Source organism: Oryctolagus cuniculus, chromosome 6 (genome assembly GCF_051225735.1).
Source record: "Oryctolagus cuniculus isolate XC-2025 breed Fujian yellow rabbit chromosome 6, ASM5122573v1, whole genome shotgun sequence".
In the NCBI taxonomy this organism is placed as follows: domain Eukaryota; kingdom Metazoa; phylum Chordata; class Mammalia; order Lagomorpha; family Leporidae; genus Oryctolagus; species Oryctolagus cuniculus.
This window is the reverse complement of record NC_142872.1, coordinates 92998364-93025528: the sequence shown is the minus strand read 5'-3', so window position 1 is coordinate 93025528 and position 27165 is coordinate 92998364. Positions and strand designations below refer to the sequence as shown.

Sequence of the window (27165 nt, the reverse complement as noted above, 5' to 3'; positions counted from 1 at the left end):
ATTATTTTCATGGAGCATGAGATCAATTAGTTTTTGAAGGTCATGTACCACTACGCAGTGCAATAAATACGTTATCTACTTCAAACTCCAACCATCACTTAGCGGCTGGTCTACGAAGTTACTGCTTACCTGGATCAAAATTATCCCCAAATATTCTCTTGGCAGGAATTTTCAGGGCCATAGCAGGAAACTGTTTCTTTAACTAGAATTCAAAAAAATAACATCATGTGAACTAATGTTGTAAGTCTTCTAGTTATACGTACAATCTGTTTTTTCTGAAATCCAGCAAAAGATATACTTTCAAATCAAAAGATATACCTCTAAATAGTTTTAAATCAAATTTACAATATTTAATTATACCAATTAAACACCACAGACTGATTAATCATCCTATATTGTCCCAATAAAATACTTAGTATCTGTGACTCTACTTAACATCTCTATGCTTTGATTTCTTTGCTGTAAGATTTGTTGTAGGGCTTAACATAAATCATATTAAGTGCTTAGATTACAATCTCCTGTGTAAGCTGAATACAAGTTACCAACCACTGATTACCCCAGGACACCATGTGATCTTCCTGTTCTCTCTACATGAATATACTGACTAGTTTTTTAAGAAAGCTGACCCATATCGCTTTCAATGCCTGGTGTTCTAGCTTTCCTGTTATTACTTGGTAAAAGTATACATTTTTATTATTAATTTTAAATTTACAAAACAAAAATTGTGAAGCAGTAAACACAGAGTTCCTAACATCCTCCATTTTCCCTATTAACATCCCATGTTAGCATATTTGTCACAATTAATGAATCACACCCAGCTTCCTGTTTGTCTTTATACAAACTCCTTTTATCTCTTCCAACCTTCCCAGCCTCTAGCAATCAACATTCTGTGTGTGCGGCCGGCGCTGTGGCGTAGCGGATAAAGCCACCGCCTGCAGTGCCGGCATCCCATATGGGCACCAGTTCGAGTCCCGACTGCTCCACTTCCAATCCAGCTCTCTGCTATAGTCTGGGAAAGCAGCAGAAGATAGCCCAAGTCCTTGGGCCCCTGCAGCAACGTGGGAAGACCCAGAAGAAGCTCCTGGCTCTTGGCTTCGGATCGGCTCAGCTCCAGCTGTTGCAGCCAATTGGGGAGTGAACCATCAGATAGAGGACATCTGTCTCTCTCTGCCTCTCCTTCTCTCTCTGTGTAACTCTGCCTTTCAAATAAATAAATCTTTTTAAAAAATAAAAAAAACATTCTGTGTTCATATTGTATATTTTTCTTTTAATTTCCAATATACTGATGAGATTTGCTTTTGCTCAGAGAAGGCAAATTTGGTCTTGAAGAAATTAAAGTCACTAAATCAGGACATATCTACATAAGATTTATTTATTTATTTGAAAGGCAGACTTGCAGAGAGGTGAGAGTTACACTTTTTTTATAAGTATGATGACAAAACTATATACACATATAAAAACTATAGCTCTAACTACCAACTGACAGGAAATTCAAAGAAAGGAAGAATGTATTCTTCACTCTACACCACAGTCATGTTGCCTATAAAATCCAGAAAAGTGCTTACATGCTAGAAATTTTACCTTTTGTCTTTTCTTTTATTCTAAAAGGGCCATAGGGAAAGAATTCACGTTTTTGAACTCAGGGAAATCCAGGTCAGGTTGAACCTGATTTCTGTAGTTTTAAAAACATAACTGCTACCATTCTCCTGATTATTCCTTTGCCTTTCCCCACAGGAAGCAGAATTAGAAGGAATCATATACAAAGAGAGCAATAGACACAGAAAGTGAGGAAATAAGAAGAACTTAGAAAAGAAAGTGATATACAAGAGAAATGATGGAGATGGATGATAAAAACTGAACTACATAAAAAGGAAATTTTTCTGCAAAAAGTTTGAAGATGGGGTGTTTCACTGAAGAGACAATGAAAATAATCACGAGGGGAGGGACCTAAGACAAGTTCCCTCAAATATTAGCATCCCACCTAATGATTCACTAGCCATTTAAATCATGAAATCATTAAGAAAACACATCACCGGTTGGTAAGGGATCTCCATGTTTTTGAGTGTTATTATGACATTCCTTCTTATGAACAGTTCTATAAAAGACAGTGTATTTAGAAACTAAATCTAGCCTGTAAAATCTTTTAAGCAAAATCAGAAGTCTCAAATCTTAGTTAAAATTCTTTGTGTAATTTCTGATCCTCTAAGAAGTTCATATAAAGTGTGTGTGTGTGACAGAGAGAGAGAAACACTATTGTCATTTTATCTTTTCAAAAGTATAACCCAGGTTTCCTAATGGGTATAGTCAGATTTGTAGGACCACAACCTTCCTAGTGCACATATGTGCATGTGTGTGTGCACACACGTACATGTACACACACACACACACACAGCTGATCATGTAGATAACAGGTATCTAATACTTAAATACAGCTAACAGTTCAACACTCATCTAGCTTAAAATATAAACCAGCTTTTTTTTTTTTTTTTCTTGACAGGCAGAGTTAGTGAGAGAGTGAGAGTGAGAGAGAGAGAGAGAGAGAGAGAGAGAGAGTCTTCCTTCCATTGGTTCACCCCCCAAATGGCTGCTATGGCCTGCGCGCTGCGCCGATCCGAAGCCAGGAGCTTCCTCCTAGTCTCCCATGCGGGTGCAGGGCCCAAGCACTTGGCCATCCTCCACTGCCTTCCCGGGCCACAGCAGAGAGCTGGACTGGAAGAGGAGCAACTGGGACAGAACCAGCGCCCCAACCGGGACTAGAACCTGGAGTGCCGGCGCTGCAGGCGGAGGACTAGCCTAGTGAGCAACGGTGCTGGCCTAAACCAGCTTTTAAAAATCAATAAAAATTACAAAAGAGAGGAGCCAGCAACATGGGCACAGTGAGTTAAGCTACTTTCCTTGGTATTAGCGTCTCATATGGGTGCTGGTTCCACTTCTGATACAGCTCCTTGCTAAAGCACTTGGGAGAGTAGTAGATAGCTCAAGTGCCTGGGCCCCTGCCACCCACGTGGGAGAATTCACTGGAATTCCAGGCTCCTGGTTCTGGCCTGGCCTGACTCTGGCTGTTGCGGCCATTTCGGGAATGAACCAGTGGATGGAAGAACTTTCCGCCTTTCCCTCTCTCTCCATAACTCTGCTTTTCAAACAAATAAAAATATGTATCTTAAAGACACTCTACCCTTTTTGTGTTACTGAGTCTTATAAACATTTCTCCTTTAAAGAAAATAATTACGGAACTGATGCTGTGGCTAGCAGTTAAAGCCACCACCTGCAGTGCCGGCATCCCATATGGACGCTAGTTCAAGTCCTGGCTGCTCTACTTCCGATCCAGCTCTCTGCTAAGGCCTGGGAAAAAACAGCAGAAGATGGCTCAAGTGTTGTGCCCCTGCACCCAGGTAGGAGACCCGGAAGAAGCTCCAGGCTCCTGGCTCCGGATAGGCTCAGCTCAGATTGTCACAGCCATTTGGGGAGTTAACCAGCAGACAGAAGACCTCTCTCTCTGCCTTTGCTTCTCTGTAACTCTGCCTTTCAAATAAATAAATAAATCTTTAAAAAAAAAAAAAAAAGAATTACAGTAGACATTCCCATACAAACTCATATTGACTACTATTTCGTTTCAAAAGTATGATTTCATTATAGTCACAAAGGACTATCTCATTGTCCTTTTTTGTTTTTTAAAGATTTATTTTGTTATTTATTTGAAAGGCAGAGTTACAGAGAAAGGCAGAGACAGAGAGAGGTCTTCCATCCGCTGGTTCACTCCCCAGATGGCTGCAACAGCCAGAGCCGCACCAATCCGAAGCCAGGAGCCACATGGTTGCAGGGGCCCAAGGACTTGGGCCATCTTCCACTGCTATCCCAGGCCATGGCAGAGAGCTGGATTGGAAGAGGAGCAGCCAGGACTAGAACCGGCGCTTCAGGCCGGGGCGTTAACCTGCTGAGCCACAGTGCCGGCCCCTCATTGTCCTTTAAGTATTATTTAAAACCATATTTGGGGCCGGCGCCGCAGCTCACTAGGCTAATCCTCTGTCTTGTGGCGCTGGCACACTGGGTTCTAGTCCCGGTTGGGGCGCCGGATTCTGTACTGGTTGCCCCTCTTCCAGGCCAGCTCTCTGCTATGGCCCGGGAGTGCAGTGGAGGATGGCCCAAGTACTTGGGCCCTGCACCCCATGGGAGACCAGGATAAGTACCTGGCTCCTACCATCGGATCAGCGCGGTGCGCTGGCCGCAGCATGCCGGCCGTGGCGGCCATTGGAGGGTGAACCAACGGCAAAGGAAGACCTTTCTCTCTGTCTCTCTCTCACTGTCCACTCTGCCTGTCAAAAAAAAAAAATAAAATAAAAATAAAAAATAAAAAAAACCATATTTGGTAAGTCCAATTGTAAAAAGAGAAGAAAACACAATAAAATGCTAACAGTTATCTTTGAATAGTGACATCTTTCATTCATTCATTCAAGAAGCAAAACAAGAAACAAACAAGAGAGCACTCTTATCCAGTCCCCAAATGCCCACAACAACCAGAGTGGGTCCAGGGCCAAAGCCAGGAGCCAGGAACTCAACCTACGTCTCCTGTGTGGATGGCAAGGATCCCAACTACTGACGCTATCACCTGCTGCCTCCCAGAGACTGTAGTGGCAGGAAGCTGGATTCAAACCCAGGTACTGTGATATAGGACATGGGTATCATAACTACTAGGCTAAATGGCCATATCTAGGCAATTTTAAATTTAATCTACTTTTGCTATACAGATGTTTCAGAATAATGAATTCTCTAAGTATTAAATCATGGAAAGAGGGTGGGCCCATGAAAGACTTTCAGATCTAAAGCTTATAATTGGACAACTTATACAGCAGTACATGATTAATGACTATTAGGGAGATAGGTAAAAAATATTTCTAATATTCCATAACATTAAAACTTATGTAAAGCTATTCAAGGCTGGAATTGTGGTGCAGCAGGTTGAGCCACTGCTGGCAACACTGGCACCCTATGTGAGCCCTGGTTCAAGTCTCGGCTGTTCCACTTCTGATCTCCCTGTTAATGTTCCTGGGAAAGCAGTGGAAGATAGCCTGCTTACCTGGGACCCTGCCACTCACATGGAAGACCCAGATGGAGTTCCAGGTTCCTGGCTCAGGCCTGGCCCAGCCCTGGTTTTTGCAGCCACTTGGGGAGTGAAGCAGCAGATGGAATCTCCCTCTCTGTTCTGTCTTTTCCTCTCTCTCTTTCAAGTATTTAAATATATCTTTTTTAAAAAACAAAGCTGTTCATTAATTCTCACAGCTTCAGTGGTTTGTTTAGAAGTGCTCAACACTTCTCTTTCTATCTTTTCTGTAAGAATTCCAAAGTTAGGATGTTTTTAAAGAATCTCTTACTCCTACCTGCTTGTCTGATCTATATGTGCATTAGTTTGATCATTCAAATACATCTCTTTAGTTGAGAGTTTTCTCAGGTGTTTTACTTTAAATAGAAATCCTGCACACTATTACTCACAGTGTTGTAAAGTTTATCAAACTCTGCGTATCTCCTGAAGACAAACCACTCACTCCTGCCCACTGAGACCAGCACTTTATAAACCTGTGGAAATAAAAATAACATAATCTAGTTACAAAAAAACCATGAGCTATTTAAATACATGAAACCTGTTTTCATACTTGTGAAACAGGTATTGTTTGTAAATGATTCTCGAAGACACGTAAGTGTACCAACTGACACACTTTTTTTATCTTAACAAAAGGTGGTACTTCATCTTTAAAATGTTATGAAATATGTGTGTATTTTTCAGAGAATAACATAGTGAACAACTGTGTACTCACTATTTAGACATATTGAAATCTTAACTTTGCTATTCTTACTTCAGATTTTTTCCCCTAAAACAGATTTTTTCCCCTAAGAATACATTCAATTGATGCTATTTTCCTCTTTTCTTCCCTAGCAGTTAACTATTACTTTAAACTGTATTTTCTAAAGTGATGCCTGGCTCACAGTTAACACTGATTGGTTCTTTTCCTTCCAGGTCATCTTTTACACAGTATTTTTCAAACAGAGAATTTATTCTCGGAAGTCTTAATACTATCTGATATGTGTTTAACATTTCCATACATATAATCTATAACTATAAGGAACCACTCTATAAACAGAATATTATAACCCCCACTATACATAAAGGAAATGATATCCCAAAAAGTTAACTATGCTCAAGTCCAAAGACTTAATAAAAATCCTTATACTGAGATTAAAATTAAATCTTCTAGCCCTCTATGTACCAGAACCAGTATCAAATCCTCGATAATTATAATTCATGATTAACTTCCATAATTAACTCCACAGGTATTGTTAGAATATAATTCAACATACCAATGACAGCAAAGAGGTTAGGACCCCAAAGATCTTGTATCACTTCTAACAGGAAAGTAAGAATCCAGGGATACTAGGATGAGCAAAGGCTGACTGATGTCTGCCTTGGGTTATAGGGGAAGAGATGTGAACTGCTTTGGGGCTTACAACATACTTGCCCAGAATCTGTTTGACAACACAGAAGAGGAAACCAGTTTTATTTCAGAAAGCAGGCAAACAAATGTGTATAAACTATCTCTTCCCATACAAGAGAGTTAACCTACACAACAAGCTCATACTTGTGTGACAGCTCTCTGATACTATACATGATTACGCTGTACGAATTCTGCAGTGCTCTTTAAGAAATGGTCACATTCACAGATGCAGAGCACTTGGATATGTGAGAGACCCACACTGAATTCAGGCTCCTGGTTTCAGCCTGCCCCAGCTTCAGCTGTTTCAAGCATTTTGGGAGTAACCCAGGAAACGGACGCTATCTCTGTCCTTCTCTCTGCCTTCCAAACCCATGCAAATAAAGTTAAAAAGTAAAGAACAACAAAGACCATGCGAAGGTGCTGTTGAAGCTGACCCAGACTAGACTACACATTATCTCAAAAGCTTCTCAACTCTTTGTGCTGACTTGCTGGTGAGGACAATGAGCCTTTGAAAGGTCAGATGGCATCTCCTGGCTACCCACGCCTAAAATGAAGCCTGGGTTACGGACTGGAGCAGCTCTGTGGCAAACAGACTTACAGGAAACAAGATAAAGCAAGGTTTGTCAAGTTATTGATTAACATTATAATTTATTAGCAAGTGCTTTTTAACCAAGTTTTCATAAAACATTAATAGACAAAAACTATTCATTTTTTTGAAAGATTTCACATAATGTAGTACAATACTAACTATGACATGAAGTTATCTTTTTACTTTTTCTTTTTCCTTAGTGTTTGTCCTGCTCCACCAGAATGTAGAGCTAGAGCTGTTATCACTCTTACCACCCACTGAATTCTCAGCGCCTAGATCAGTTCCTAGCACAACACAGAAACTCAGTGACAAGTTGTCAAATGAATAACTGAAAGTATGACTTACAGCGGAAGTCAAAACTCCTGCAATGCAATGTGTCTGTCAGCAGCTTCACAGCACAAGGCAACATGAAAGACATATGAGAACCAGAGCATAACAATATCATCAAATGCTCAGGAATTTAATGTCTGTCTTTAATTTTTTTTTTTTTTTAAGATTTATTTATTTGACAGGCACAGCAACAGAAAAGGAAGGAAATAGACAGACAGACAGAGACAGAGAGAATCTTCTATCCACTGGTTCAGTCCCCAAAAGGCAACAACCAAGTCTGGATCAGGCCAAAGCCAGGAGTCAGGAATTCAATCCTAGTCTTCCACACAGGTGGAAGGGGCCCAAGTACTTGGTCACTGCCCACTGCCTTCCTAGCTTTTTTACCAGGAAGCTAGATCAGAAGCTGTGGGGAGCAATCCGGACTAGACTAAGTTACTCGAATTAGGACTTATTCTATGCATCTGCTCTCCCACAATATGGCGCTGGGAGAGAAGTAAACAGCTTCCGCACAGCTGCCTCCAGTTCAACCAATTAACTGTAGGACTTGCTCCTGATTGGAGAGCAGCGTACTCAGCCGAGTTGGGATTGGCGGAGGAGGACTATAAAGGAGGAGAGAGACGGCATGCACCAGGAACATCTATGGGGAACATCTAGCTGAGGGAACACCTGTGCAGCCCCCAAGAGAACCGGCCGGCGGTGTGCCGCTCCCCTGCGGAAGTGGGGAATGTGGCCAGGGGGAACTGCCCTTCCACGGAGGTGGAAGGGATAGTAGCCAACCCGGGAAGAACCAGCAGCAAACCCGGGGAGGGCCGAGCAGACAGAAAGAACAGCGCAGGGTCCTGTGTTGCTCCTCCACGAAGAGGGGGAGCGACATAATGGTGCCGTGACTCGGATAGGAAACCTAGGAGGGAAAGACCGGGAAGAAGTGGGAAATTACTGGAGAGAGAGACTAGCAAAGAGCCTAGGGAAAAGCCGGACGAAAAAGGTGCCGGAAGAAGCTATTGAAAGCCTAGGCATAGATTCAGATACGGACTACGGACTACGGGGGGAAGCTGGGAGGAATCTCTAAGGTCGAAAGCGAAAGTGAAAGCTAGAACAAACAGACTCGGACGCGGACTGTGGGGAGAGGCCAGGAGAAATGAGGGAGGAGTATTGTTGGAGGAAAGCTTGGGAAACATACCGGGTAGAGAAAAATGTTAGGGAAATTGAAGCCGCGGGGGGCAGGCCGAGGCGGAAACGAAAGCCACTTTGGGGTTCTCAAGTTAGCCCGGGAATAGGGGGCGAAAAGTTGAAACCAGAAGCTGAGACGCAAGCCAGATTGGGATCCGTCTGATTAGCCCGGGGAGCAAAGGACGGGAAGCCAAATCGTGGGGCGGAGACGTACGCTGGGTTGAATTCGCCAGGCTAGCCCGGGGAACTTAGATTGAATCCTAGTGGCGGAGACGCAAGCTACGCTGTGTTACTCGCGGAAGCCGCCGCGTGCAGAGAGAGCACGGGGCGTGAGTAGATAGGGAACGGGGCTGGCGTAGGCCGTGGTTCAGACGCGAAAGGGTTAAGCGTGGAGACCGCGGAGCGCGCAAAGCCGGGAAGCTGCGCAGATGAGAGAGGCGCGCGGGCTGAAGCGGCGCAGAGCCGGGAACCCGCCGGCGGCGCGAGGTGCCGGGAAGCCGCAGGGATAAGAGAAACAGAAGTTTTAGAAGTAAAGTGAGAGAAATAGGAATGCTGGCAGACAGAAGTAAAATGGGAGAAATAGAAATGCCCGGAGATAGAGAAATAGAGAAAAATAAGGCTTCCCCACAATGCAACAATTAGGAGGCTTGGATTCGGTCTGCCTGATTTAAGGCGGTAAGCGCCAGCAAAGCTCGACCAGAGTATGAGCTGCAGGTCACCGAAGATAGGCACGAACCAACACTAATAAGTCTCCCCCACAATAAGGCAATGAGAAGGCTTGGATTCGGTTTGCCTGATAGGTTTTGTAAACACCTGCAGGCAGTTCTAGCAGAGCAGGGCATGCGCTGCAGGGCACCGAACACAGGCACGCATCAGCGCCTAAAAACCTCCTCACAACATGGCGAAGAGAGGACCCGGATTCGGTTTTCCTGATTGATAGGACTTGTAAGAGCCTGTGGCAACTCTAGCAAGTAGAGTAGAGTGTGTGCCGCGGGACACCGAAGACAGGCGCGTATCAACGCCAAAAATAAAAAGAAAGGGGGATCTGTGGGGAGCAATCCGGACTAGACTAAGTTACTCGAATTAGGACTTATTCTATGCATCTGCTCTCCCACAATATGGCGCTGGGAGAGAAGTAAACAGCTTCCGCACAGCTGCCTCCAGTTCAACCAATTAACTGTAGGACTTGCTCCTGATTGGAGAGCAGCGTACTCAGCCGAGTTGGGATTGGCGGAGGAGGACTATAAAGGAGGAGAGAGACGGCATGCACCAGGAACATCTATGGGGAACATCTAGCTGAGGGAACACCTGTGCAGCCCCCAAGAGAACCGGCCGGCGGTGTGCCGCTCCCCTGCGGAAGTGGGGAATGTGGCCAGGGGGAACTGCCCTTCCACGGAGGTGGAAGGGATAGTAGCCAACCCGGGAAGAACCAGCAGCAAACCCGGGGAGGGCCGAGCAGACAGAAAGAACAGCGCAGGGTCCTGTGTTGCTCCTCCACGAAGAGGGGGAGCGACAAGAAGCCAAGCTGCCAGGACTTGAATCGGCATGATGATATGGGATGTGGGTGTTGCAAGCAGTGGCTTATGTGGCTACACCACAATCCACTGCACCATACCACCAGTCCTCATAATGTATGTTTTTGTTCCTAAGAATAAAGCAGGAGCCGGCGCTATGGTGTAGAGGGCAAAGCCGCTGCCTGTGGGGAGCAATCCGGACTAGACTAAGTTACTCGAATTAGGACTTATTCTATGCATCTGCTCTCCCACAATATGGCGCTGGGAGAGAAGTAAACAGCTTCCGCACAGCTGCCTCCAGTTCAACTGATGGACTGTAGGACTTGCTCCTGATTGGAGAGCAGCGTGCTCGGCGTGTGGGCGGCCGAGTTGGGATTGGCGGAGGAGGACCATAAAGGAGGAGAGAAACGGCATGCACCAGGAACATCTATGGGGAACATCTAAGGGAACCCGTGCAGCCCCCGAGAGAACCGGCCGGTGGTGTGCCGCTCCCCTGCGGAAGTGGGGAATGCGGCCAGGGGGAACTGCCCTTCCACGGAGGTGGAAGGGATAGTAGCCAACCCGGGAAGAACCAGCAGCAAACCCGGGGAGGGCCGAGCAGACAGAAAGAACAGCGCAGGGTCCTGTGTTGCTCCTCCACGAAGAGGGGGAGCGACATAATGGTGCCGTGACTCGGATAGGAAACCCAGGACGGATAGGAAACTTAGGAGGGAAGAAACGGGAAGAACTGGGAAAATACCGGAGAGAGAAACTAGCAAACAGCCTAGGGAAAAGCCGGACGAAAAGGGTGCCGGAAGAAGCTATTGAAAGCCTAGGCATAGACTCGGATACGGACTACGGGGGGAAGCTGGGAGAAATCTCTAAGGTCGAAAGCGAAAGTGAAAGCTAGAACAAACAGACTCGGATGCGGACTGTGGGGAGAGGCCAGGAGAAATGAGGGAGGAATATCGTTGGAGGAAAACTTAGGGAAACATACCGGGTAGAGAAAACTGTTAGGGAAATTGAAGCCGCGGGGGGCAGGCCGAGGCGGAAACGAAAGCCACTTTGGGGTTCTCAAGTTAGCCCGGGAATAGGGGGCGAAAAGTTGAAACCAGAAGCTGAGACGTAAGCCAGGTTGGGATCCGTCTGATTAGCCCGGGGAGCAAAGGACGGGAAGCCAAACCGTGGGGCGGAGACGTACGCTGGGTTGAATTCGCCAGGCTAGCCCGGGGAACTTAGAATGAATCCTAGTGGCGGAGACGCAAGCTACGCTGTGTTACTCGCGGAAGCCGCCGCGTGCAGAGAGAGCACGGGGCGTGAATAGATAGGGAACGCTGGCGTAGGCCGTGGTTTAGACGCGAAAGGGTTAAGCGTGGAGACCGCGGAGCGCGCGAAGCCAAGCCGCGCAAAGCCGGGAAGCTGCGCAGATGAGAGAGGCGCGCGGGCTGAAGCGGCGCAGAGCCGGGAACCCGCCGGCGGGGCGAGGTGCCGGAAAGCTGCGGGGATAAGAGAAACAGAAGTTTGGAAGTGAAGTAAAAGAGAAATGGGAATGCTGGAAGATAGAAGTGAAATGGGAGAGGTAGGAATGCCCGGAGATAGAGAAATAGAGAAAAATAAGGCCTCCCCTCAACATGCCAATTAGAAGGCTTGGATTCGGTCTGCCCGATTAGTGAGGCGATGAGCACCTGGGCGGCTAGCCGCAGGTCACCGAAGACAGGCACGAATTAACATCAGTAAAGCTTCCCCACAATGCAACAATTAGGAGGTTTGGATTCGGTCTGCCTGATTTAAGGCGGTAAGCGCCAGCAAAGCTCGACCAGAGTATGAGCCGCAGGTCACCGAAGACAGGCACGAATTAACATCAGTAAGGCCTCCCCACAAAAAGGCAATGAGAAGGCTTGGATTCGGTTTGCCTGATAGGTTTTGTAAACACCTGCAGGCAGTTCTAGCAGAGCAGAGTATGCGCTGCAGGGCACCGAACACAGGCACGCATCAGCGCCTAAAAACCTCCTCACAACATGGCGAAGAGAGGACCCGGATTCGGTTTGCCTGATGGATAGGACTTGTAAGAGCCTGTGGCAACTCTAGCAAGTAGAGCAGAGTGTGTACCGCGGGACACCGAAGACAGGCGTGTATCAACGCTAAAAAATAAAAAGAAAGGGGGATCTGTGGGGAGCAATCCGGACTAGACTAAGTTACTCGAATTAGGACTTATTCTATGCATCTGCTCTCCCACAATATGGCGCTGGGAGAGAAGTAAACAGCTTCCGCACAGCTGCCTCCAGTTCAACTGATGGACTGTAGGACTTGCTCCTGATTGGAGAGCAGCGTGCTCGGCGTGTGGGCGGCCGAGTTGGGATTGGCGGAGGAGGACCATAAAGGAGGAGAGAAACGGCATGCACCAGGAACATCTATGGGGAACATCTAAGGGAACCCGTGCAGCCCCCGAGAGAACCGGCCGGTGGTGTGCCGCTCCCCTGCGGAAGTGGGGAATGCGGCCAGGGGGAACTGCCCTTCCACGGAGGTGGAAGGGATAGTAGCCAACCCGGGAAGAACCAGCAGCAAACCCGGGGAGGGCCGAGCAGACAGAAAGAACAGCGCAGGGTCCTGTGTTGCTCCTCCACGAAGAGGGGGAGCGACAGCTGCCTGCAGTACTAGCATCCCATATGGGCGCTGGATCGGGCCCCGGCTGTTCCACTTCCAATCCAGCTCTCTGCTGTGGCCTGGGAAAGTAGTGGAAGACGGCCTGGGTCCTTGGGCCCCTGCCCGCGCGTAGGAAACCCAGAAGAAGCTCCAAGTTCCTGGCTTCGGATTGGCCCAGCTCTGGCCGTGGCAGCCACCTTGGGAATGAACCAGCAGCGAAAGACGCCCTCCCATCCTCCATGTCTGTACCTCTGCCTCTCTGTAACTCTGCCTATCACATAAATAAATAAATCTTTTTCAAAAAAATCTGTTAAAAAAAAAAAACAGAATAAAGCAAGCACCTAGGCCTAATGAAGCTGGACACGGGTTCTGTTTTTAGGGGTGGGGTCCATCTGTGCTGAACAGTACCAAGTTTCCTGAGGCCCACAGACTGACCAGCAACTAACTTGTGAACTTACTATCACTTTTCACTCAACAATTCAAGAAATATTTGTTCAACATCTAACATCTCCTTACCAAGAGTTGGTGAAACAATAGTTTGGGAAATCCTCACTTCAAAGACCCTGCATTCCAGTTAAAGCAGGCAGACATAACCCCAAATATGGCAAGTGGTAGTAACTGCTATTAAAAAAAATTAAGGTAAGCAGGATAGAGACTCAAAGGATAGGTGTGACACACAAGTATGAAGCAGGACCCCTACCTTACACATTACACAAAAATCCATTCAAAATGGATTAAAGACCTAAATCTACGACCCAATACCATCAAATTACTACAGAGCACTGGGGAATCCCTGCAAGACACTGGCATAGGTAAAGAGTTCCTAGAAAAGACCCCAGAGGCACAGGCAAAAATCAAAATTAACAAATGGGTTACAACAAACTGAGAAGTTTCTTTCCAGCAAAAGAAACAGGAAAGTTACAAGGCAACCAACAGAATGGGAGAAATTATTTGCAAACCATGCAACTGATAAAGGATTAATAACCACAATATATAAATGACCAAAAAACTTGAAAACAGCAAAACAAAAAACCCAGTCAAGAAATGGGCAAAGGACTTAAACAGATGTGGTGGAATTTTTCAAAAGAGGAAATCCAAATGGCCAACAGACACATGAAAAAATGCTTAGGAACACTAGCTGTCAGGGAAATGCAAATCAAAACCACAATGAGGTTTCACCTCACCCCAGTTAGAATGGCTTTCATACAGAAATCAAAAAACAACAAATGCTGGTGAGGATGTGGGGAAAAAGGTACCCCAATCCACTGTTGGTGGGAATGCAAACTGGTAAAACCACTATGGAAGACAGTTTGGAGATACTGCAGAAATTTGAATCTAGTCCTACCGTACAAACCAGCCATCCCACTCATTGGAATTTACCCAAAAGAAATGAAATCAGCAAATAAAAGAGTCATATGCACCTCCATGTTTATTGCAGCTCAATTCACAATAGCTAAGACATGGAATCAATCTAAATGCCTGTCAGCGGAAGACTGGATAAAGAAACTATGGGATATGTACACTATGGAATACTACACAGTGGTTAAAACAAAAAATCCGGTCATTTGCAACAAAATAGATGAATTTGGAAAACATCATACTTAGTGAAATAAGCCAAAGGGACAAATACCATATGTACTCCCTGATCTGTGATAAATAACAGACCACCTAAAAGGTAACCTGTAGAAGTGAAACTGAAACTACTAGAAGCAATTTCTTGAACAGCCCTTGTCTTGACTGTCAAGGAACAGTTCACCATTTCATTTTATTTTTTTATTTATTCTTTCTTTTTCTAAATACCATTGGTTGAACTCTTTACTGAACATAAAATTGATCATAGATGTACTAAGGCAACTGAAAATAGATCCCAGTTAAAAGTAAGAGTGGGAATGAGAGAGGGAGGAGCTGTACAGTTCAGCATACATTCCCACAGACTTACCCCTAAGGGTAAAGCTAAAAACTTGCCATGGGACTTCAAATCCCGTTATGTTGGGCAGTACTAACCCCATCTTACGTGATAAAGTGATCACATTCAATGTGGAACTGATCATACAGATAGGGTTAAGTGTCAAAGGGATCACATAAATAAGACAAAGTATCTGGTAATAACAACAGATAGAATTAAAAAGGAGAGAGGGGCTGGTGCTGTGGCACAGCGGGTTAAAGCCCTGGCCTGCAGTGCCAGCATCCCAAATGGGTGCCAATTCTAGTTCCGGCTACTCCATTTCCGATCCAGCTCTCTGCTGTGGCCTGGGATAGCAGGAGGATGGCCCAAGTCCTTGGGCCCTTGCACCGACATGGGAGACCCAGAAGAAGCTCCTGGCTCCTGGCTTCAGATTGGCACAGCTCCTGCCATTGCAGCCATCTGGGGAGTGAACAGCAGATAGAAGACCTTTCTCTCTCTCTTTTTTTTTTGAAGACCTTTCTCTCTGTCTCTACCTCTCTAACTCTGTTTTTCAAATAAATAAAATCTTTAAAAAATATATTAATATAAAAAAAAGGAGAGAAAGTTCCAACATGGGAAGCAGTCCACACAGCAGACTCATAGAATGACAAATGCCCTAAATAGCACTCTGACCTCAAAATCAGTCCCTAAGGCATTTGGATCTGGCTGAAAAGCCCATGAGAACATTTCAGGCATGGAAAACCAAGACATAGTGGCAAAAAAGTGTTCTGCGTGAAGGATCTCTGTGTGTGAGACCCCAGTGGAAAGAAGGGGCCATCAAACAAGGATGTACTTTTCTCTGAAGGGAGGAGAGAACTTCCACTTTGCATATGGCCCTGTCTAAATACCAACGGAGTTTGTGGACTCAAAAAGCTTCCATAGCTTTGGCAGCTCATGTCAAGAGCCTCGGTGGTCATTGATGTCAAAAATAAGAGTGTTAACTGTTAAATCAACAATAGGAGTCACTGTGTACTTACTCCCCATGCAGGACCTCTGCCCTTAATGAGTTGTACTATATGAAATAACTGTAAAACTTATTCTCAATCTGTACTTTATACCTGGTATGTGTGTGGGGGGGTGCAAACTGATGAAATCTTTACTTAGTATGGAGTTGATCTTCTGTATATAAAGTTAATTAAAAATGAACCTTAATGAAGAATGGGATGGGAGAGGGAGTAGGAGGTGGGATAGGAGAGGGGGTGGGAGGGTGGGAATTGGGGGAAGAACCACTATTCCTAAAAGCTGTACATAAGAAATTTGTATTCATTAAATAGAAGCCTTCTAAAAAAAAAAAAAGAAAAAAAAAAAGGATGGGTGTGAAGGTGCTATTTTACCTAAGATGGTCAGAAAAAGCCTAATAGGCAACAGTGGAGAATCTGAAGAAGTAAATTAACAAGGTGATTTAGAAAAGGCCGTTGAGAAATCAGGGCACAGCCTGGTGGAGACAGCTGGCTAAGAGTTCCTTCTAGATTTCCTTGACCCCTTCACACAAGATATGGCAATGGTTCTACTCTGAAAAATCTAAGGACACCTAACTCGTTATCTATATTTGCCGCATATAAATTTCTGTCAAACTTGGAAGAAGATAATGCCCCTGAAGGACAGAGCAGCCCAAAAGTAGAAATCAGGTAAGGGAGAAGGAAGGCAAGCTTTCACAAATGCCAGTATTGCATCCAGGGGGTATTAGCCCTTGTTTAACATCAATGGCATTTTGCTAAAAACTTGCTTATACAAATGTTCACCAAATGCACATTGGTTAATGCTGCACAGGATGAACCTGCAACATATAGAGGCTGAGCAGAGATAAATGGTCAGAAACACCTTGCAATGTCTGCTCTGGGCTTCATGAATGACATGGAGGAGGGGGACAATGGTGTTTGTTTAGAAAGGGAGATCAGGAGGCATAGGGGCTGTTTTCCTGTTCCCTGTCTGGGACCTTGGGAGAAAGCCATTATTTGGGGGCAACCAGCTCCACAGAGTTAAGAAGGAAGAGTGGAGTATCAAAGGGTCTAGTTTAAATCCTTAGCTTTCACCCACTCCTACGTGGTATGGACTCTGAGTTGAAAGTCACTTGTTATGGGAATCAAATGGCCAGGGATAAGCAACTCCCTTATTAGAGGCTGGACCAATGAGCCAGGAACAATTGACAGATGTGTCAAGAGCCTCAGGGGCTCTCTAGCTATTCAGAGACAAGGCATGGAGTCAGCAGTGAGCCACAAGACCTGGCTCAGCCAGTAGAGATCACAAGTTAGGTCATCAACTGCAGATGCCAACAATGAATGGATGCCAGCAAAACACCCAGGGTTCTATCAGGTCAATCACAGCCAGGTATCTGCCAGACCAGCTGGAATGGTGAATATCTAGAAGGATGACAAGGTTGCAAGAGCCTTCACCAGGCTACTGTGAGGTCAGTCATCAACTCTCTGAACAGGGACATCCCTCCTCTCATATACCATGAGGCCAACTTGCAGGAGGAAGCATTAAGACAGCCTGGGCATTTTTACCTAAAAGAAAAGTTCAAATTAGTAGATCAAACTAACTGCTAAACAGAATTAGGTTAAATGAGTTTCTTATACTACTCAACAGGGAGAAAATGCAGGGCAGACATGATCAATTATAGACAAATGACACTTTCAGGGGGAAAGAGGGCAGCAGAGCTCTGTGAACACTAACTGGACTATTGGAACTAAATACAGTATTGTATATCTCATTACACTAACTAGAAAAATGACTACTTGCCAATAATAATCACTGATACACCAATTCAGCAAATATTTATTGTGTTTACTCTTCATAAAACCCTATAATGGATACTGTGGTGATAAAAATTAAAATTAGAAATAGACATTGTCTTTAAGGTGGAAAAAGATAAATTACTGAATATTGTTAAAATTGAGGTAGAAACTAATAAATGTCGTAAGAAAGACACTTCAGAAATTCCAAGAAAGTGTCTCTTAACACAGGAACAATGACTTCACAAGTCCATTAAAGCCCTCAAATTATACGTAAAATTATGAGTGTGTACATGGGTCCATACTTAGGCACACTGTGTGGCAAGTCTATCAGATGGCTTTACATTATTCTCTAAGGGGAAGGTAAACAGGCAAAAATCTACATAAAACAAGAAAAACTTCCTCCATTATGGCAACAGGGAAGGCTCTGCACAGAATAGATCATTCAGAAGAAATAAAACCTGGGTATGTGGTGACTGACGGTGTGGAGGATGTTCTACATTAGGGACAGACAAAAGCAGAAGTGCAAACAGCCTACATTCAATGTTTTCCCATATGCCTTATACTACATACTTACAGTAAACCTCTTCTTTTTCTCTCTGTGTTCATCAGAGCTGGGAATGCTTACACTCGGGCAGCTTTCCTTGTAGTCCATGGTATACACTCTTTGCATTTAACACGAAAAGTGAGTCCAAAGAAATAGTCAGCAGAGGACAAACAACTAATCCAAAACATAAAACCTCTTGAGGGAATGTTCAACTTCCATCCTGTGACCTTAACCAACAGAAAAAAAGGGGGAGAGGAGAGAGAACTGATTAGCAAAAGCCATTTGAAATACTATGACTTACCATTACTTGTTCACTAGGTCCATTTTATGACTATTCCGGCAGGAATTTCCTTTTGCTCCTAAGCTCAAGCCAGATTAAAATTTAGTTTTTGTTATTCTTCTATCACTAAGCCACAAACATTAGCATCCAGTTTCATACCTTACCAGGTAGGAAATTGTGGGAGCTGACATCCACAGTTCATTTGAATGAAGGCTAATTCTCACCTAAAAGAGCTCTAGTTGGATGGACTCAAAGCGTGGCTTTGACTTCTTGCATTATGATTAACTAGTGGAGTTGTTGAACAACTTTAATTACAATCCTATACAGTAGGTAACTATTTAACCTTGTTTTACAAATGAAGCAACTGGGATTTGAACCCAAGTTGTCTGACTACAGAGTCCTGACTCTGAGCCACTGTGCTGTGTTGCATTTTAACAACTGGATGATTCTTATGCACAGGACCCCTGTTCAGACACATTACAGATGTTCATACAGAATAAATGCAGTATGTTAGTACCGTTTCACCCATGAAAGAGCTTCCCATGTCACTTTTGCTACACTCAGCAGCCCATACTCTCTTCTGCCACCAAACAGTATCTGTTAAAATATCGGTTTGCCTGGATAATTTCCCAGGATGATTAATTTCAGGAAATCCCGCTATCAAATCTGGTCACTGTGAATAAATTATATTCAGGTAATGATTTCAAATATCTATCAGCAGGCATCCAACACTCAGGTGGAATGAGTTTTGATGACGGGCACTTCCTATGACATGATTCAAAATTAGCCTTGTTGAATTTGCCCCTGGAAATGCAGTCAGGAAGGATGTTTATGCGGCTGAATCAGCTGTGATAATGTATGGAAATATAACTGGTTTCCTCCTAAATACAGATCATAACAACTGTTAATTTATAGCAATACTGGGGGCCAGGGTTGTGGTGCAAATTAAACTGCCACTTGCATCGCATCTGAGCGTCGGTTCAAGTCCTGGCTGTTTCACTTCTGATCCAGCTCCCTGCTACTGTACCTGGGAAAGCCTGAGTACCTGAGTCCTTACCACACACATGGGAGACCCTGATGGAGTTCCATGCTCCTGGTTTTGGTCTAGTCCAGCCCCAGGTATTGTGGCCATTTAGAGAGTGCACTAGCAGATGGACGATCTCTCTTTTTCTGTCTCTGTAACTCTTTCAAATAATCTTTAAAAATAAATAAATAAACCACAGCACTCCAAATGTCCATAAAAGTCTCCAATGAGTCCAGGGTAGCACCTGAGTCAAGCCTGCCCTCCTATCTCACTGGGCCATTGTTTGAGGACTAGAGTTGGAGGACCACATGGCTCTTCTAAGGTAGATTAATTAGCCCCAGGACCCACCTTAGCCTACCCTTCCCCACCTGCAGCTGAGACAAATCAGACAGGGGAGAATATGAGCTACACTTTCCATACCTCTCACTTGAGAATGTGGGACTCAGGGCCTGCCAGGCAATGCTGGCTCTGTATTCTGTACCACCAGGAATGTCTGACTGTGCCGGGGCCCCAAGAGCAGAATTACAGGAAAGCAACAGACTGCAGATCTTCCCTTTGGAAGGGACAGTAGAGATATCTCATTACATGGTATCAAACATAAAGGAAGAAATAAAGAGCTGGTGGGCATGAGAAGCTGTTTTGCACAAGGAGCCCAGCGCACATCTGAGAGTTTGGCTACAGCAGGCAGTTACATGTAGAGGCTTTCATACAAGGTGCACACTTGATCCTGGGATGGAGGTTCCGGTTCGGCAACATGTGCCTTTGCAGACCCAATCACTCCTCTTTCTGACCCTGCCACCTGCCCAGAAAGCTGCCCTTTGTGGACTGTACATGGAAGCCGCCTGTGCTAGATCTTTCATTGGGTTCAGTCAGTGAGAGGCAGCAGCAGGTCAGAGGGCAGGAAGAACAAGATGCTCCCAATCCCCACTCTCTCTCTGACAGCAGCAGTTTCTCTACCTAAGGCTACAGTTCCTACCAGGAAGCCCCTCTCCCGCAGCTACAGCTGAAGGTCTGGGAGTAGCAATGGTTTCTTGATCTTGTTTGTAAAAACAGGGCTTCACCATGCCTTGTTGGTTCCCTTAACCCTGCTCACAGCATCTTTTAGTAAGCACTGCTTTTGGTAGACTCCCTTCAATTACTTGTGTGTCATATGACCGATGCAATTAACTGGTACCCAGAATGACCCCACAAAACAGAGCCTCAAACATGGGATGCACATGTGATAAGCTACCTGATTACTTTCCTGTGGAGGGAGAGGATGGCACCCAGTGACATCATGACCACTCAAATTACCTCCTGGGACAGTGTCACAGGACTGAGGACAGGTGGAGGGCAGGCTATGCTGACTTCATAAATTGCACCCAAGGGCTGGGGCTACTCCTGTTTCTGCTGTCCCTGAGAATTTACACAGAGCAAATAAGAGTTGAAAGCTGTGAATTCCCCAAGAGAGGTGGGAAATCTAGGGCTGTTTGAAACAATCCTTCATCTCTTAGAGCTGCGAAGCTGACAGGACTAAGATCAAGCCCGGGGTTTGAGGGGAAGGACTGTAGAGTCAGTGAAACATGCAACCCTGCAAATTTACATACACTAACATAAAGGCACAGGCTGGAAATGAGGACGATCCTCAATCACAGGCGCACACACTTGGCTGCCCACAGACGAGGCTAAGAATGTGGGACTACTCCTGAACTGGCTCACTGCAAGCAGCTACTTGCACCCTTCCCAGGACACCAGTCTCCCAATGTCCCCATCCCAAGCCCTTTCAAGTTGTTTCACAGGAAGGGGATGTGGATCCTCAATACCCACTCCCATCACCCTTCATGGCCTTATATAACCCCAAAGAGCCCAGAAAGAAGTTCAAAGTCTACTCTGCAATTCTGTCTTTATTAAAAAAAAATTAAAAACCAACCAATCAAACAAACAAACAAAAAACACAAAATCTCAACAAGTGTTAACAGCAGGAGTCTAGAGAGCACAGAAGAAAGTATAATCAAGGGATGTTAGATCACAGAGAACCAAATTCAAGATTACTGTGACCCTTTATATGGCCACAAGCATACACTATTAGTCTTTCTCCAGGTGTAGCAATTCCCAGGCTGACTTTCCACTGTGGGAAGGGAAATACATAATTCTTCCAAGGGTCACTGGATATCAGCTCTGAACTATACTAATCCTCACAGATTCAAAACCTGGTCTACCAGTCAGAGTGGGACTTCCACAGGCCAGGCAAGAGATACGAAGTCAGCCTTGGTTTCACGGTGGGTCCAATGGGACCACAGGCCTGTCCTGTGTTTATTTCCCTAGTCCCAGAATTTTAGTGGAAATGAATTCGCTCAGCACGTGGCCAACACCTTCACTGGCTCCCTGTCTCACGTCATAAGAGATATTATGGAGAAAGGGCCCATGTGAAGGCATCAGAACTATAATCCTCTCTCCACTAAGAAAGCAACTAGAAACTATATCACATTCCTGGCAAAAGTTCCAAAATCAATACCACTATTAAAAAGTTGGAGGGTGCAGAAGCATTGAACCCTCCCCTGGGTAACAACCCTTTCATTTTAACTTGCCCATTTACCTGGACCAATGTCACAAAACCCTTGGACTATGACTGGATTAGCCCAATTTTAATGACAGAGATGTCAATTACAGCTGTGATTCTAGATGTGACACTTTTGGCTGAAGAAAATTAGCCTAACCCCTGGTCAGGTATCTAATGTTCTTTTTCCATCACCATCAGGAAGGACACTGAGATGCAATTTGTCCTCAATTCGTCCTGGAAACAGCAGCACCCCTTCACTGTTTCATCTGAGGCTCGTGCCTGCATGGTTATATCACAGACTGGACGGACTGTGATCATGTTGACAGCTCATAGGTCACCACACGGACAGCATTTTCTTACCTGAACTTAGCAAGTAGCAAGCACTATAGATACCTATTAAGATACACAGTCAAGGCCGGCGCTGCGGCTCACTAGGCTAATCCTCCACCTGCAGCGCCAGCACCCCGGGTTCTTGTCCCAGTCGGGACCCGGTTGCCCCTCTTCCAGGCCAGCTCTCTGCTGTGGCCCGGGAGCGCAGTGGAGGATGGCCCAAGTCCTTGGGCCCTGCACCCGCATGGGAGACCAGGAACAAGCACCTGGCTCCTGGCTTCGGATCAGCACAGCGCGCCGGCCATAGCGGCCATTTGGGGGGTGAACCAATGGAAAAAGGAAGACCTTTCTCTGGGTCTCTCTCTCTGTCTAACTCTGCCTGTCCAAAAATAAATAAATAAATAAAATAATAAACTTAAAAAAAAAAAAGATACACAGACAAGTCAGAAGAGGAGGGAAAAACACCACACAAGTTCAGGGATCTGCCACATGGATGGGTTCCACTGGTCTGAAGCTGGGTATCTTGTATCAAGTGAAAGGAATTGCTCCACCTTTCACCACTTTCACCGAGGAAGAGGCAGAAAGAATACCTGGTGAACACTGTATTTGGAAGTGCTATTCTGACCCATTTACTGGCAAGCTCATGAGGCAGCCAGGTTTTACTGAAGCCTTTTGCAAGAGAAGGAGCAGCAATCAAAGCTTTCTTATGCCTCAGCACACTCACCTGTCCTAGAAGTGAGATGGCAAACAGGGATGGGTCGAGGCACCTCTGACAAGCATCAAGAAAATAAAAGTTGGGGCTGGTGCTGCGACATAGTGGGTTAAGCTACAGCCTTCAGTGCTGACTTCCCACAAGGGCGCCAGTGGCTGCTCCACTTCCAATCCAGCTCCCTGTTAATGTGCCTGGGAAAGCAGTGGAAGGTGGCCCAAGTACCCAGGCCCCTGCCGCTCACATGGGGGACCCAGAAGAAGCATCTCGCTCCTAGCTTCGATCCAGGCCAGCTCTAGCCGTTGCAGTCATTTGGCAAGTGAAACAGAGGATGGAAGATCTCTCTCTCCCTGTCTCTTTCTCTTTCTCTGTAACTCTGCCTTTCAAATAAAAAAAATCTTTAAAAAATAAAGTAAAATAAAAGTTGTAGACCCCTTAGGGCAGGGGTGGGGAATGCCCAGCCTGCAGGTTGTTTAAGGACTGCAAAGTCCTTTAGTGTGGCCCTGCCAAGGCAACCATAGATGGCACTTAAAATTCACTAAATCTATAGCTGGCTAATTTTCAGGCTGATAATTTTGTATGGCCTGTCAACGATGTTATAAATATCAAATGGCCCTTGCCAGAAAAATGGCTCCTCAACCCTACCTTAGTATTTGCCAACAACTACTGTCCATTTGACATCTGGCTTGCTACTAGGCCTAGATAGATTAGATATCCGCCTATGAAAATCCAAGGGACTCTATAACAATAGCCCCTCATGAACAGAGTATTATTTGATTCAGTGAATCACACCACTTGGAATGGTAAAATCAAGAGTGGGCCTGAGCAGATCTGGAAGGCACAAGCAGGCTGTAGTGTGAGGCAGTGCAGGCTCCGCTGGTACTTGTTCCGCCTCCCGTTAGTGCTCTCTCAACCCACACTTGGGACCTCACAGGGAGAATCCAGTAGCCAGTTAGCAGGGGAAGAAAAGGGCCCATCTGCTGATGTAAGGTCACGCCTAGTGTGCTGGCACTAGCTGGAAATGAGAAAAGGCAGCTCCATTCAGGATGGATCTGAAAGAAAGCAGTGAAAGGAAATCTTCCCAGTGGGCAAAATTCTGAGCACTATACATGTGAGTAGGATGCTGAAAAGACCTATGATGACTCACAGGCAGTGGCTAATGGAGAGCTTACTCATCAGGGGCTTGCAGAAAAACCACATGGCAAGATTAGTTTTAAAACAGAGAAGTGGGGCCAGCACCGTGGCATAGAGGGAAAAGCCGCCACCTGCAGTGCTGGCATCCCATATGGGCACCAGTTTGAGTCCCGGCTGCTCCACTTCCGATCCAGCTCTCTGCTATGGCCTGGGAAAGCAGTAGAAGATGGCCTAAGTTCTTGGGCCCCTGCACCCTTGTGGGAGACCCAGAAGAACCTCCTGGCTCCTAGTTTCAGATCAGTGTAACTCCAGCCATTGTGGAATCTGGTGATTGAACCAGGGATGGAAGACCTCTCTCTCTCTGCCTCTGCCTCTCTGTAACTCTACCTTTCAAATAATTAAATAAATCTTTAAAAAACAAAACCCAGGGAGGTTTGCAGGAGGAGAATGTGCATGAACCTTTCACTGTCGCACGGAATGTGAACACATCCAAGGCCACATAGATACCCATTACAGGTCAACCATGGGAGAGGCTCTCAACAATCAGGTGATCCAGATGATCTGTCTAATGGGGTCAATAAGCTTCTGTTCCAGTTGTCCCATTGCTGGCCTGACCCACGACAAAGTGACCAGAGTTGTAGGGTTAGGGCTATATAGCAGCTAAACAACACAAAGATCACCTTGCACTCACTGAAACTGATAACAGCTACTGCCCGTGCTCAGTGCCGAATCTCAACAGCAAAGACCAACACTGAGTCCCACCATGTCACTATCCTACAAGAGGACCAGACAGCCACAGGGAAGATCTGTCCTCACAGAAGCCAAATATTCCGTCCTCGCCTGAAAGGCTTCTGTTAGAATCACCACTCTTCGTTACAGCAGGCATTTTTCAATGTCACAGAATCCCACATGAGATCTTAACAGGAGCTCCAGTGGCACAACTGGTTAGAGTGCAGTAATTTCACAGCAGTACAAGATCACATCAAACCAGGGGACACACCGAGGGCAAAAGAAGTGTGGCAACAGGCTCATTACTGCAGACTTCATTGTCTCACCTTTCACCTAGGAGCAGCTGCCTGGCTGAGCAGATCACCACAGGAAACAACAGCCAGTAACTGAGAGCTGTGTTCTAGAGTTGGTATGTGCCTTACTGCAGCAGATACTGGGGGTGTCTCTATTTGTGTTGCTGCTATCTATGTGTGCTGGGAACAGAAAACAGCTCTTCTCAGTATTATACTGCAGGATTCCTTATGGAATTTTTGCTTCCCATTGCAATCTTGGGTTTGGTGGAATGCTTCCACATTGGAATAGTCTTGTTCTATTAGATTGCAAAATAAAACTAACTACTCAATTTTGCTCATTAAGCTATCGTTCCAATAGGAAGATACCAGTGATAGTCTCAGTGAGGACAGTGTCCTAATAACTGATCCTGACTTTCAGAAGGAAAGTGGGCTGCCTCTCTACAATGGAGGAGGGAAGTAAATCTTACATCTGGAACCAAAATTCACTGGCACATATCCAATGTGGCAACCCAGTGAAGATGCAACTATAAGAACCTGGATCCTACAGGAATAAATGTTTGGGTCATTCCATCAGTGAACAACTTTGACTAGCAAGGTGCTGACAGATGGTAAAGGCCACACACACACACACACACAACAAAAAAAAAAACCAAAAAACTAGAAGAAAAAATATGTGATTATATCAACTCAGTCCATAAGACTAAATACAAAAGCAGGGGGCTGGCATTGAACAGTGGGTTAAGCCACAGCCTGTAACACCAGCATCCCATGTAAGCGTAGTTTCAAGCCCTAGCTACTCCACTTCTGATCCAGCTCCCTGTTAACGTGCCGGACAAGAGAGCAGAAGATGACCCAAGTGCCTGGGCCCCCACCACCCACATGGGACACCCAGATGGAGCTCCAGGGTCCTGGCTCTGGTCTAGCTGAGTCCCAGTTGTTGGGGCCATTTGGAGGGAGGGTAAACCAGTAGATGGAAGATCTCCTTCTCTCTGTGTCTCAAACTTCGCCTTTCAAATAAACAAATAAATCTTTAACTAAATAAATAAATACCAGATTTTTTTTTCTTTTCTGTTAGCTTATTTGAAGAACACTGGTTGCTATAGTCTAAATGTTTGTGTCCCTCCCCACTTCACGTTAAAACATGATCACCAGCATGCTGCTGCAGGAAGGTGAGAGGTCACAGGAGGAGCCCTCATGAACAGAATTGGTGCCTTTATAGTCAAGAGGCCCCAGGGGACTGTTCCACTTCTACCAGATGAATGACGACTTAGCTGGAAGGGACCACCTATGAACCAGTTAGCAGGCCTTCACCAGACACTGAACCTGCAGCACCTTGATGAGCCCAGCCTCCAGAACTGTGAGAAATTTCCCGTTTATAAAGAAACTGAGGGGCTGGCACTGTGGCGTAGTGGGCTAAGCCTCCACCTGCAGTGCCAGCATCCCATATGGACACAGGTTTGAGTCCCAGCTGCTCCTCCTCCCATCCAATACTCTGCTATGGCCTGGGAAGGGAGTGGAAGATGGCCCAAGTGCTGGGTCCCTGAACCCACATGGGAGACCAGGAGGAAGCTCCTGGCTTGGGAATGGCCCAGGGCACTCAGGCCATTGTGGCCATTCGGGGAGTGAACCAGTGGATGGAAGACCTGTCTGTCTGTAACTCTACTTCTCAAATAAGCAAATAAAATTTAAAGAGATAGAGAGACTGAGCTTTCAGTATTTTGCTGTAGCAGTCCAATCAGACTAAGACACTAGTAGTGGTTCTAGCTAGGTAGGAATATAAATGAGTTGGATGCATAGACAGAGCTTTGAGCACCAGATTCCTGCTCCTAACTTATAGAAAACAAAACATAGGAACAAAAAGGGGAGCACTGTGCTGGATTTTCTCTATTTGCCTTTATAAATCCATCTACAAGCCATTCTGTACCCCAGAACACTGACCTGCGTGCACCCTACAGCTCCCTTGTCCTTCAACTACTGGTTGATTTTAGAACAAGAAAGGAACAGGCAGGCTGTGGGGCAGGAAGAGAGGGATCAGCCTATGTATTTTCTCATTCAGTAGTGACTTGGCAGTTGCTGTGTTCCTCTCTGTATAAAGTCATAGCTCTTAGCAGGCAGTCACCTCTCTTGTAACTACAACTCTGCTGTAATTCTCAACCATGAGCCCTCAGACAAGTTTAAACTATCTGAGCCCTG

The 27165-nt window shown here is 45.5% G+C and overlaps 1 protein-coding gene across 15 annotated transcripts in view; it reads right to left on the bottom strand.

The window, feature by feature from the left end:
- Positions 1-27165, bottom strand: part of SGK3 (serum/glucocorticoid regulated kinase family member 3) — a 157749-nt gene that overhangs the window by 47333 nt on the left and 83251 nt on the right. For all 15 annotated transcript variants that reach the window (XM_089336302.1, XM_070075140.2, XM_089336310.1 and 12 more), the window contains 3 exons: positions 17965-18161; positions 5488-5571; positions 130-202 (listed from right to left, as the gene is read on the bottom strand). In XM_089336302.1, coding sequence (XP_089192428.1) covers positions 130-202; positions 5488-5571; positions 17965-18060 — 253 coding nt within the window. In that variant the 5' untranslated portion in view covers positions 18061-18161. The remainder of the gene's footprint in view (positions 1-129; positions 203-5487; positions 5572-17964; positions 18162-27165) is intronic.